The 12954-nt window shown below is 51.6% G+C and overlaps 1 protein-coding gene across 5 annotated transcripts; it reads right to left on the bottom strand.

Annotated features, from left to right (window-relative positions):
* Window positions 1-328: 328 nt before the first annotated feature.
* On the bottom strand, window positions 329-12949 carry GTF2H3 (general transcription factor IIH subunit 3). 5 transcript variants are annotated; one of them, XM_080650302.1, is made up of 14 exons: window positions 12865-12949; window positions 10384-10463; window positions 8781-8887; window positions 6817-6983; window positions 6354-6416; window positions 4890-4919; window positions 4726-4754; window positions 4049-4123; window positions 3352-3405; window positions 2452-2520; window positions 2031-2166; window positions 1888-1924; window positions 1728-1799; window positions 329-1615 (listed from the first exon to the last, which is right to left on the bottom strand). In XM_080650302.1, the coding sequence occupies exons 1-13, from the start codon at window positions 12875-12877 to the stop codon at window positions 1730-1732; spliced, it is 930 nt and encodes a 309-aa protein (XP_080506428.1). In that variant the 5' UTR covers window positions 12878-12949; the 3' UTR covers window positions 329-1615; window positions 1728-1729. The 5 variants fall into 5 exon arrangements, with proteins under 5 accessions (XP_080506428.1, XP_080506429.1, XP_080506430.1 ...); XM_080650303.1 differs by having other exon boundaries at window positions 329-1605; XM_080650304.1 differs by having other exon boundaries at window positions 2031-2111; window positions 12865-12948.
* Window positions 12950-12954: the final 5 nt, after the last annotated feature.

Here is a 12954-nt window from a genome sequence, read left to right as displayed (position 1 = left end):
GTTTTTTGCCCCGCCCCCTTCCCGTGCTGCTGTTTTTACTGTTCTCCCAGTTTTTGAAGGTCTCAACACCCCGAAAGCAGACTGTATCAAACAACACACAAAAGGTTTTGCCCAGCATGAGGACAGCTGCAAAAGTAGCAGAAATCAGCCGGGCAAAAAATGTAACAGTATTTTCACAAATAACTTTGGCAAGATTTGAAATTAAAGTTCTTCAGAAATGAATAAAAATTTGATATTTGACCAAATCCAGTTAACAAGTACTCAGTTGAAGCACAGTTGAATGAGCATGAAATAAACATTGAGTAAGAGAAAATAACTCAAGAAAATATTAGTTTAAATTATTTTATTATAAAAATTTATATAAAATAAACCATTAAAAATAAAACAAACAGAACTAAGACAGTATACAAAAACATTTCCAGTGAAAATTAACAAGAACCTTATCAAACTTCTTGAAATTATGTCTTTTAGATATACAATGCTTTCTTTCCTAGATTTAAAATAGGGATTTCCGTTACACTTAATGAGGCTATGAATATTAAATATTATTTTTTAAAAGACAGATTCTCAAACTCAAGAATTAACAAATACTTGCAAAGTTATCACAAAAATCTTTATGCAGTTAATAAAATCCTAAGTCCAGAATACAAAACCTACCTGAAATAATCTAACCAAACACCACAATTTACTTAAATGAGATTGAGTTTCCGAGATGGTATAAAGAGAAACTTTAAATCTCATTTATATACAAGATTGGATACACAATTTGTCAACATACTGTTTTGTTGTTGAAATATTACAGATGTTACCCTTGGCAACATACTTTTAAAAACAAACCAAATCAGCCACTGTTCCTGAAAACCCTCCCCACACTATGCTGGAATTTAAAAGGACTTTTAATAACTTCAAGGTCACACAGAAAAATAAGTTTTTTATTGCTGAAATTACAAATATTTTTTTCGTTTGAACGGACAGAAATTTTCAGTATTAAGTCCAAAGCTTCTAGAGATCAGTTTGCCAATATTAATACTTCTATTTCTTTTTCTTGGTGAAAAAGAACGGATTCAGTCTGCAGGTGACAACTATAAACAATCCAACCCCCCCGCCCCCGGTAGCACCCCTCACAGCCCAGACATCCGCTTTCACAAATGATCGCTTCACCCAACTGTTTTTGAGGAAGTTGCCACCAGACTCCTGCACTCACTCCTTTAAAGCCGTTTCGCAGTGACTCCGTGACAAGCTGTTGTTATTATTTGGGTACCGTCACACAAAGGAATAAGTAACTGCAAATATCTGAAGCTGAACCTCAACGTAGACAACAAGGGTTTGAAAGCGGATCAAGTATGTAAGACGCTGCATGTTGACTAGGGCCATCACCCCAGTTTTTCTAAAACTGTGTTCCAATTCCACCTGTAACGCTTCACAGTAAGAAGCTCTAAAGCCTACGACCAGTCAGGACAGGCTCATGTGACACATGATCGTGTGCTTTCTTCCCCATCTGGACAGAACCCTCTGGAAGCATTCTAGGGCACGGATACTGCAGAGAAGGGCTCCCCACGGACAGCAGTCCCCCACAGGGAGAGGGTGATCTTTTAGGACTGCATCCTGTAAGGAACTGAATTAAGAATTCTTACACGTGTCTGTGTTTTTTCAGAGCCTCCTTACAAAGACCCCCCCCCCCCGCCCCCCTGTTTCCCCAGGCAGCTCCGGGAGGTGGGAAAGCTCACCATCACGCAGACACTTTCAGTTTCTTTTTCTTGGCCTTCAGCACGGGCGGCAGAGAAATCTTAAAGGCCGTCCTGAAACGACACAGGGAGGAAAAGCCCTTTAACGTGCGAACTCTCTGGCGCGGGAGGGGAGCAGCCACCCAACCCCCAAGAGACTTACTCGCAGGTCGTACAGATGGGGCTGAAGTTGCAGAATACTGTGAATGCAGAAAACAGAGAAGAGCCAGGCTGGCGGGAACCATGCCCGAGCTGCCCTCTGGCCCCCGCGCCACGGCCAGAAGGACCGCCTCGCCGCGAACTCACTTGACAAGCACACGGAACAGACGTAGCCGATCTCAATGAGGCTGCGGTGGCAGAAGCAGGCGGCCCGGTAGTCCACGTGCACTGGGGGGGGGAGGGTTAACTGAGACCTCTGGTCCTGATCAGGCAGGAAAAGCCACTGTAAAATAAATCATGAAAAGCCTTTTTGTTATTCACTCAGCAATGACCGAGCGCCTCCACATACAGGCACTGCTCCGCGAACAGGCAGGCCTACGACACTCTGCATACGGTCCGCAGGCTTCAAAGACTATGGGAAGCCCCCTTCTCAGCTCCGACACCCCTGTGACACCCCTTTCTTTTCTTCCTCTTCTCCAATGACTAGCACCCACCATCCCGCGCCCATTCATTCCCCAGGAGGCGCGTCTCAGACTCAGGCGCCAGGTGCACCGGCACGGCTCCTTACCAGCAAGTACTGCAGGAGGGAGGGCATCTGGGGCACCTTCAGGTACAGTCCCCCTGTGATGTCACAAGCCTGCAAGACACACCAGGGCTCCTGCCAGACCGGCACGCGCTCCGCTTTTCCGGAGGGACGGGCTCCAGGCCTCCCCACGGAGAGGAGACCACACAGCGAAGTGGAAGTGCTTTCCCAGAGCGAGGACCAGGACGGCCCGCTTCCTCCCAGGATGCGCACGCAGCCTTTCTGCCCTTGGCTCCCAGCCTTCCACCCTCCCTTCTGTTTGCTTGCTACTGATACACTTGATTCTGGCCACGTGTATTCAGTCATTACATTTTTAAAATGACAGCTTTGAGATAAAATTCACGCCTTGAAATTAACTCAGCGTGGCGCAGGTGGTTGGGCGTCGTCCCAGGCACCGAAAGGGACGATTCCGGAGCACATGCCCGAGCTGTGGGCTGCATCCCCAGCAGGGGGCATGCAGGAGGCAGCCAATGAACGCTTAGCTCTCACATCAATGTTTCTCTCTCTCTCCTTCTCCCTCTCCCTTCCTCCTCCTCCAAAAAATCTATATCTATATACAGAGAGAGCTATCATTCTCTTCACCAATTATTATCAATGGTAACTTTTGAATAGGATTTGAAGGGATTTTTTTAACCTTTTTAAAAAATACTTTTCTGTGGTGCTTATATTTGTTTTAACGTGTGAATCACTTTTCCAAAGTCAATCGGGTTATTATGTAAAATATGAATAGAAAGTTTGAAGGGGCCAGAGAAACGTTCATCCTCTAATCTGTGCTGTCACACAGGCCAGTCCCTAAAAACGTGTGACGATCGGTGAAAGGCGTGGAACAGGACAGAACACACGGCGCTTTCATAACCACCACCGCCAGCATTCGCCTAAACGTACCTGCTGGAGGAGTCCGGAATCGGAGTCTAAAACACAGGCATCGATCAAAATGTTCTGAAATGAATATTGCGGAAACATTACGGGAATGTTAACAAGAATGACTAATTTACACTCAGAATCTATGTGCCAAGCTCTACTCTTGAAATGGCTCATTTAATATGCATAACCGTGCAAGGCAGGTATCCGATCAGCATCTCGCAGCCCAGGCCTGGGCCAGGCTGTGGTCACAGAGCCAGGGAGGCAGTGGGGTCAGCCCTAGTTGGCCTGTCTCCAAGGCCCATGGTCTTTTCACTACCTCATGTGGGCACTCCCAGACGGAGAAGCGTATACGGAACTATGGCACTTAGATTATAACAGAAGTTTTAACGTATCAAAGAAGAAAATGACATGTATTAGTGACAATTCATTAAGGCATGGAGCACACTGTAAAGCCAGAGACTCTTCGCCTGGGTCCTCGGAAGGGCCCAATGGGGTCCATGAAGACCCGGGAACTGTGTTAACACTGTCTGAGTGCATGTCTTTCTGGGGGCTCATTCTCAAGGGGCCCAGGACTCCAATGATTGTATGAACTATGGATCGGTTCCTAACCCATTCATAAGGCATTTAGTCAGAAAACCTCCCTCAGGGGGTCACTGAGAACAAGAAACCAGGTCCCCATTATGAGCAAGCACCCCGGAAAGGAAGGGTGTCCGCTCACCTGCTTCTGCGCCGCGAAGATGACATTCATGAAGTTCATGTACTGCAGGGCGCTGTCTTCCGCCGCCTTGATCACCTGAAGTCACAGCCCGTCAGCACCTGCAGGCGCGTCCGCCTCCCCCTGGAGGCCCCCTACTCTGCAAGCTGCAGCCCACGGTGCTTTTCGCACCGTCTCCCTGGGCGTCCTCAGGAAGTAACCCATCGGTGTAAAGGACGCCGAGAACCCCCAAACCCTACCGCTCCAGAGACAGGCCTTGCTAACAGTTTCCGGAGAGCAGCTCCGGGCACATCATGCACTCACACCCACCGCACACGCGCTAGCGGGACAGTCCTCCCCTAGCGTGCTGCGGCCTGCCTCTCAGGCCATCCACATCCTTCCTGCCCACTTCGCCGACTTCCGCTATTTCCCCAAATCCCTGCAGGGGACTCGGAAGCGGCCTGCAAGGCTCGGTGTAGACAGTGCTCTGAGGACACACCCACGTGCCCCGCGCACAGCTCCAGGACGAGCTCCTGAAATCAGCGAGACCGCACATCCCCCCCCGACCCGGCGGATGACCCCTGCCCGGGGAGAGCTGCACTCCTTTAGCCCCTTCAGTGACGCCATGCGACGCGGGACAGCAACCAACCCCCAGCTGCCAGGGCAAACACAAACGTAGTATTCATTTTTAAAAACCTTACCAGTACCCTTGACTTCATCTCCTGGTTGTCTGTAGAGAGAGAAGCAGGCTACAATGTAACTGAGTCTCATTAAGCATGTTGTAAGGCTTTCCAACCCGCTCCACGCGGCCCACCGAGTTACAGTGGGACATGAGGGTCAGTCCCATAGAAACGTAGGCCCCTACCTTTAACCTCCTTGTTCATCCTGTGGATGTCTTATTTTCCCGGCATTAAGGAATTTTAAAATATCATTTACTCCATCAATATTCATAGTAAACAAAAAAATAACCTCAAATTCTAGTTAAATAAACCCAGCAGCCCCAAACGGAAAGACAGACCTGATCCCTTTACCATGACAGACACACAAAATGAAGGACTAGGCGTTTCCAGAGTACCTTTGTCCCAGAAAATGAAATGACCACCTCGGACTGTTGTATGACGACCCCCCACTCCCAGATTTGAGCACTGGGACCACAGCCAGCCAGCCAGTCAGGGGGGTCTGGAACCTGAAGACCAACACAGGGGTCAGACACCACCCTCAAAGTCCGAACCAGAGCAACCACTCAAAACTGTCCCAAGCAATGCAAGTGCTTAATTTTGGGAGAAATCACACACACACAGACATCAAAATGCTTAGGCAGGGGTCCTCAAACTTTTTAAACAGGGGACCAGTTCACTGTCCCTCAGACCGCTGGAGGGCCGGACTATAGTTTAAAAAAAAAACTATGAATAAATTCCTATGCGCACTGCGGGCCCGGGACAAGTCGGCTGCTAAGCAGGACAGGCAGCGGCACCCGGCGGGCCGGATCAATGTCCTCGGCGGGCCGCCTGTGGCCCGCGGGCCGTAGTTTGAGGACCCCTGGTTAGAGGGTTGTGGGCCCCACGCTAAACGCCAAGTAACCCGCTGGCCTGTGGAGCAGCAGCCGCTCCATACTGAGCACCAGGGCAGTCAGTGGCTTTTATAACGAAGCAGCAATGAAAAGGGGATGGAAAACAAAACAGCTCCCCAGTCCGCCTAGCCGAGAAACAAAGGAGCACGGACGTGCCCTGAAGGACTGGGAGCGGGCCCTGGCCGGGTAGCGCCGTTGGTGAGAGCGTCGGCCCGCTACACCGAGGTTGCGGGTTCGATTCCCGGTCAGGGCACGTACAAGCAGCAACCAATGAATGCGTGAGGAAGTGGAACGACACATCGATGTTTCTCTCTTTACATAATAAAAAAAAGCACTGGGGCCCTGACCGGTTTGGCTCAGTGGATAGAGCGTCGGCCTGCAGACTGCAGGGTCCCGGGTTCGAATCCACTCAAGGGCATGTACCTTGGTTGCGGGCACATCCCCAGTGGGGGGTGTGCAGGAGGCAGCTGATCGATGTTTCTCTCTCATCGATGTTTCTATCTCTCTATCCCTCTTCCTTCCTCTTTGCAAAAAAATAAAATATATATTTAAAAAAATAAAAAATAAAAAAAATAAAAAAAGCACTGGGGTTCTCCCATTCTTCCCGCTGCGAGTTCTTCCAGCTCTCCCACAAACACGGCAAAGCCACCGCTGTGCAAGGCTCCGCCTTCCTTCACGTGGACACAGGTTCCAGGCAACACCCCAGGGAGACACGTCTGTCCCAGAAGACACCTCGCGTGCCCACACCACCGAGGATACAGCACAGGGCGTTGGCGAGGGACCCGGCCAGCAGCGTTTCTGTGTGGTGCCCCTTTATGTCGCCTGTGAACAGCAATAAGGAGCATTAAAGGGGGACTTCCGGGCATTTTCTTGAACTGAAATCATTGTTAAACCAAAGCGTTCTTCTTCATGAATGGAAATAATACTTTAAACAAAGTGAAAAATACGTATTTTAAGGGAAAGTCATAAATAGAAGAAAAAATGGTGCAAAAAAGAGGAAAGCCAGACCCACAGGAGGTCTTAGAAGCCAGAGTGCGCTTCAAGCAGCGGAGAACGCGCAGTGCCGAAGCTGCAGCGGCAGGGAGATGGGCGGGCGTTGACGAATGACTTTCAACAGGAGAGAGAAGCAAGTAGCAGCACCGAGCACCTCCACCCCTTGGCCTAAGGCCTCCAGGCCCACGTGCAACTCCATTTGCAAAATAACCACAAAAAAAGCTCTTACTCTTGGTCATCAGATCCTTGATCTCCTCCACAATGACTTCATTTGCTGCCGTCAACAGCTCGTACTTCCCGTCTTTGCTCCCCGAGGGGTTATATTCAGAAGCGGGGTTGCCAGGGTCCCCGAAGAAGTCTCCGAGTCGCCCGTTCCTCCCAGGGTACAGGAACCGGCTGAAACGGCAGGGGACCCTCCTTACACCAGGACGCAGCCCCTCGCTAGACAGGAGGGTGACTTCAGCAGAGGAAACCCGCAAAAGCCACATGAACTCTGGGTCACGAGATCTATAATAAATTCCACTTAAAAAATGTACAGCCCTGGCCGGTGTTGCTCAGTGGGTAGAGCGCCAGCCTGCGGACTGCAGTCCCGGGTTCGATCCCGGTCAAGGGCACAGGCCCAGGTTGCAGGCTCCATCCCCAGTGGGGGGGCGTGCAGGAGGCAGCCGATCAATGATTCTCTCAACATTGATTTTCTACCTCTCTCTCCTTCTCCCTTCCTCTCTGTAAAAATAAATAAAATATATTTAATAAATTAATTAGTAAATAAAAATGAAAACGTATGAAAGTGTAAACACAGTCTATCACCACAGGATGTTTTAATGACTCCACTGTTTTCTGAGCGACGAGAGGAAGCTGGGCTGTGTCTCTGGAGACGCTTCGGGGGCTCGCACTCTGCTTCTGGCCACTCCCAACTTACTATCCGTTTACTATGTGAGGTACAGTTCTCTGCCCCAGCACTGAAAATCCGGCCCAGGGGTCCCCAAAAGATCCTCCAGTGGTCCAGGACCTCTGTAGCAATCAGGTTAAACACGTTCGGTTTTCCTAAGACGTGAACACTGGGCCTGTCGCCGCTCGTAGTGACATCTCATCAGGTCAGCGTCCTCTCGCGATTGAGAGGCAGGCTGGCGGCGACGGGAGGGGGGCGCTTGGGTGGCAGCCTGTGGGTGCTCTGCACACGCGAAGGGACTAGCCCCAAGAACCGAGCAACCGGACAACCGGCCACCAAGCTCAGGAAACAGGTGGGTAAGCGAGTCCCGTCCGCTGTGAGCGACACCTCTCTACACCAGAGCGGAGCCGAGTCTCACGTGGGGATTGGGTTCCACAGTCCGCGTATAACGTGACAGGCACACAGGGTCAGAATTATTCATGAGAATCTCTGCTGGCACGTGGCCCTACTTGCACAGCCCGGTGGTCGGCAAACTCATTCGTCAACAGGGCCAAATACCAACAGGACAACGATTGAAATTTCTTTGGAGAGCCACATTTTTTAAACTTGAACTTCTAACGCCACTTCTTCAAAATAGACTCGCCCAGGCCGTGGTATTTTGTGGAAGAGCCACACTCAAGGGGCCAAAGAGCCACATGTGGCTCGCAAGCCGCAGTTTGCCGACCACTGGCATAGCCTATTTGCGTGCCCGCTGCAGGTCTACCAGCCACCTGGCGGTGACCAACACGGCCAGGTTGTGCACCAGGGTTAGCGAAGGCCACTGTTTCTCCAGCCTGGCGCCAGCTGGCGGAGCCGGTGTGGGTTAAGGGCCAATTGATGAGAACAACCCTTACTTATAAACACCGGCATCACACCCAGAGCCGTGGGGTAGTCACACTGGGAGGGAGAGGTGTCCAGAGCTGGGCTGGCTGGCGGGAAAGTGGGATCCCAGCGCTCTCCCCGCCCCCGCCCCGGGCAGACCCCCCAGGAGAGCTGTGCCGGGAGCTGCCGGCCCCATCGGATGGTGCTCCTCTCTGCCCCGAGGACAGATGAAGGTGTAAGTTCGACGCGCACCCGACCAGCTCTCCTGTATCCCAGCCAGGGAGGTTTCCAGCGCGCATGCTCCCAAGGTGCGCACATACTGCTCCTTGACGTGTGAGCGCTGCTCACGGATACAGAGAAAAGCAACCGCAACACACAGCGGGCACAGGACACGCTGACTGGCATGCAAACCCCGGAACTCCCAGGACCCCTGACGGTCCCACCTTTCCTGAATGTGGCTCGCTATCACCGCGAGCTTGTTGGAGCGGCTCATGAACAAGTGCGAATTCCCCAGCACCATCACTGCGTCCATGCATTTCGACAGCGTGAACTAGTGAGAAAGGAAGACACCAGAAAGGCAAGTTAGCTGTGCGTCCCCCTACGTGAGCTCTCCGAAGAGCTAAGAGTTCATTGACAACACTCACAGGCAGAAAACTAAAATGCTAATTAACTTCACTTTCTTTTTTGAAAACAAACCTATTAAAATTTCCAGATGGCAAAAATAATGACTGTGAGCAAAAGAGGAAGATGAAAAGGCATTCTCTACACCAGCGACGGGCGTTCAGAATGCGCCGCTGTTTCTGCGGAGGAGTAAGGTAACGGGAGGGACGTGGGGGTCTACCCGAACCATGGACCACCCTTCAGCAACAAGAAGGACCTGAGCTACTGGGACAGGTACAGGCGTCCTCAAACTGCGGCCCGCCGAGGACATTGATCCGGCCCGCCGGGGGCCGCTGCCTGTCCTGCTTAGCAGCCGACTCGTCCCGGGCCCGCAGTGCGCATAGGAATTTGTTCATAGTTTTTTTTTTTAAACTATAGTCCGGCCCTCCCACGGTCTGAGGGAAAGGGAACTGGCCCCCTGTTTAAAAAGTTTGAGGACCCCTGCGTAACCACATGGACAAGGCTCAAAATTATTGCGCGGAATGAAGAAACCAGACCCAAACCCCCCAGCCCACACGGTTGGATTCTCTTTATGGAGAGGCCGGGAAACGCCAACTGAAGTCACGGGAAGCAGAGCAGTGGGTGCCTGGGGGTGGGGACAGGCAGAGGTGGGTGGGGGGGGGGGGCGGTCGATCACAAAGGCGCCGGAAGACACTTTCCGGGGCTGATGGGTCCATAGGCCTCTCACATTAATTGTAGTGATAACCTCATGAATGTGTACATATGTGGGAACATGTCAAACTGAATACTTTAAATACAGTTCATTGTATGGCCACTCTATCCCGATAAAGCTGTTTGAAAAAGACACCACTAAGAAAATGAAAAGACAAACCACAAAGTCACAGGCCAAGAAAAAATATTTGTAAATCACACATTCGGTAAAGGACTTGTGTCCAGAATATGTAAAGACTTCTCGAGCCCGCAACCCTCAGTTCGGTGAGGACTAAAAAAATAAAAGAACAGCTGAAACCGGTTTGGCTCAGTGGATAGAGCGTCAGCCTGCAGACTGAAAGGTCCCAGGTTCGATTCCGGTCAAGGGCATGTACCTTGGTTGCGGGCACATCCCCAGTGGGAGGTGTGCAAGAGGCAGCTGATCGATGTTTCTCTCTCATCGATGTTTCTAACTCTCTATCTCTCTCCCTTCCTCTCTGTAAAAAATCAATAAAATATATTAAAAAAAATAAAAATAAAAATAAAAGGACAGAATTGTGGTCATGGTTACACAACTCTACTGTGGGTTTTACTAAAAATCACCCAATTGTACATTAAAATGGATGCATTTTGTGGTACAGAAATACCTTACTCAAGCTATTTTTTTTAAAGCAATATAAACACATACTCAGTTAAACTAGAATTATCCAAAGGCCCCCCGTCAAGCAATCTTACCTGGGGTTCCTTTAATGCTTGCTTTCCCCACCAAATTGGGTTGACATCAACTATAATCACTAGAAGATTCACTTCATCTTCTGAAAATATTAACAAAAACAAAAAAAACAAAAACATGAGCCTCATGAAAGTGAAGAGCTAACACTCTACATGCCTTTACATGTCTGTGACCTGACAACCCTGAGACTAACAGCAGGCCAAGCTCTCTTAAACATTTAGAGCTCTGTGGCCCTGAGCAAGCCCACGCCTGCTCCGGCATACACCCCCTCTCACCGCTGGAATGGCAGCTCCATGAGGGGGATTTCCGTCTGTTTTGTCACTGCTTACCTTTTGTTCCTCACATGCTGCATAGCCACAGAGGATGTCTAATGAATAGCAGACGGACCCAGAGGTATTTGCATTTTTATTTATTTATTTTTAAAATGTTTTCTGTTGACTTTAGAGAGAGAGGAAGGGAGAAAAAGAGAAACATTGATGTGAAGGTGAACCATCGGTAAGACCAGGGGTGGGCAAACTTTTTGACTCGAGGGCCACCATGGGTTCTTAAACTGGACCGGAGGGCCGGAACAAAAGCATGGATGGAGTGTTTGTGTGAACTAATATAAATTCAAAGTAAAGGAGCGGAGGGGAGAGCAAGAGAACCCTCCGCTCTTTCAGCTCCGCAGGCCGGATAGAACAGCCGAACGGGCCGCATCCGGCCCGTGGGCCGTAGTTTGCCCACGGCTGGGTAAGACTGTCTCCTGCACACCTCCTAGCCCTTACCGGAGACCCAACCTGCCACCCGGGCATGTGCCCGGACTGAGAATCGAACCCCAGGCCTTATGGTGCACGGGACAACGCCCAACCGAGACACACCAGCCAGCGTGATATCTGCCTTTTAAATGCCTGGTCCATGATAGAAGGCACGGAATAACCAGTAGCAAAAACCACTAGCAGTAAAACTTGGGGTACAGTGGGGAGGGGGGGAGGTGCGGTTTGAAGGGAGGAATCAGGAATCAATCTGGCCCTGAATACATCGAACCGCCTAGCAGCAAGGACAGCTGCGATGAGGAGCCAGCTTTTAGAGGTGAAAACCAATTCCTACGTCAAGAGGGTTTTACTGGGAGAGAAACGAGGCTCCACTCCAAGCACAGAGCCGCCTCACGTACCGCATTAATTCACTCAACAAACATTTGCCCTAAGTACCAGTGTTAGGCGTCGGGCATGCTGTGTCCGAGCCCTCGAGGGGCCTACATGCTGATGAGGCGACATGAGAACTTGCAAGCAGGTGCTGTTAGGAGAAACCCAGGATGCTCACGAACAACACAGAGCAGTGGCGTCTTTCCTGCCTTCCTTCCTGCAGGTGTCAGGATAACCCCCCCCCCGCCCCCTATCTGCTTCCTGCGGACACATCCAAATCCGACTTCCTCTTCAGGGCCCCACCCCGGTGCTACCTCTTCGCTCCAAAAGCCCTTCCCAGGGCTTCCAACAGGCCCTGGCTCCCCAACAGGCCCTGGCCCCCCCATCTCCGGGACCAGCAATGCCAGCCTCCGCTGCACCAGGCCCTGGCACACGGAAGTCCGTTTCCCCACTCCGTGCTGACAACAACCCTGCCAGAAGGGAAATCCGATGATGGCCATCTTTCACCAATTACAAGATGTACCCCCCCCCCCTTTTGTTTCATTCCATCGAACGGGTGCTGGCATCAGATGGTTATCTTGCGGTTCCGGGTGGGCAGCATCTTTATCTTGGCGGTGTGCTATACGAAAGGGCGTTTCACCCTCAACGCTGTTTTGGAGGAGATGGAATAGGGCGGTCCTGATTTTGCAAAGGAAAGGCACCTGCCGTGAGTCCCGTGGCCTGCTCTGAGGGCAGGTGTGTGGCTGCTCGGTGCCCCGCGGCCTTGTGCGGACCTCAGGACCGACTCTCTCCCAACGACGCTCAGGACGCAGTCATTACCTCACTTTGCAGCTCATGGTGCTCCGTTCTCATCGCTTCCCAGCCCTGCCCACGAGGCTGGGGACTCCTTAACGAATGAGGGCTTTTGCCTGCCCGGGCCGGCGCGTCCCCGTGCACCGAGGGGTGTATGCTCATTCCTCTCACTGCAATCCCTGCGGCTCCCTGGACGCCCCTCTAAAGCGCCTCCGCCGCCCTCACCTCCTCCTCACACGCTAACACGTCACCCGGTGTGCTGTTTCCACAGCTCTGCCCCGCGTCAGCATTATTTCTATTTACTGGCCTCTTGTCTGTCTCGCCCACTAGACTGCAACCTCCACGGGGCCCGCCATGCTGGTTCTCCGCTGCGATTGCTCAGCGCACACAGCAAGGAATGCCTGGCCCGCAGGAGGGGAGCCAAAAGCATCTCCAGAATGAACACATCCGCGGCGGCTCTAAAGAACAAACAGGTCGCACCCAGCCCAAAGCACGCAGCCCTCTGGCCGGTTCCGGGCGGGCCTAGTCCCACCAGCCCCCGGTCCTGGTCCCAACCGGCGCGGCCCTCACCGTCGGAGGCCATGGTGGCCTGGGATCCCTCAGCGCAGAGCCAGCGGAAGTCAAGGGAGCATCCCGGATGCCGCGCACCTCCACTTCCGG

This window comes from Plecotus auritus, assembly GCF_963455305.1.
Source record: "Plecotus auritus genome assembly, chromosome: 13".
NCBI lineage: Eukaryota > Metazoa > Chordata > Mammalia > Chiroptera > Vespertilionidae > Plecotus > Plecotus auritus.
This window is presented reverse-complemented; position numbering and strand designations above follow the sequence as displayed.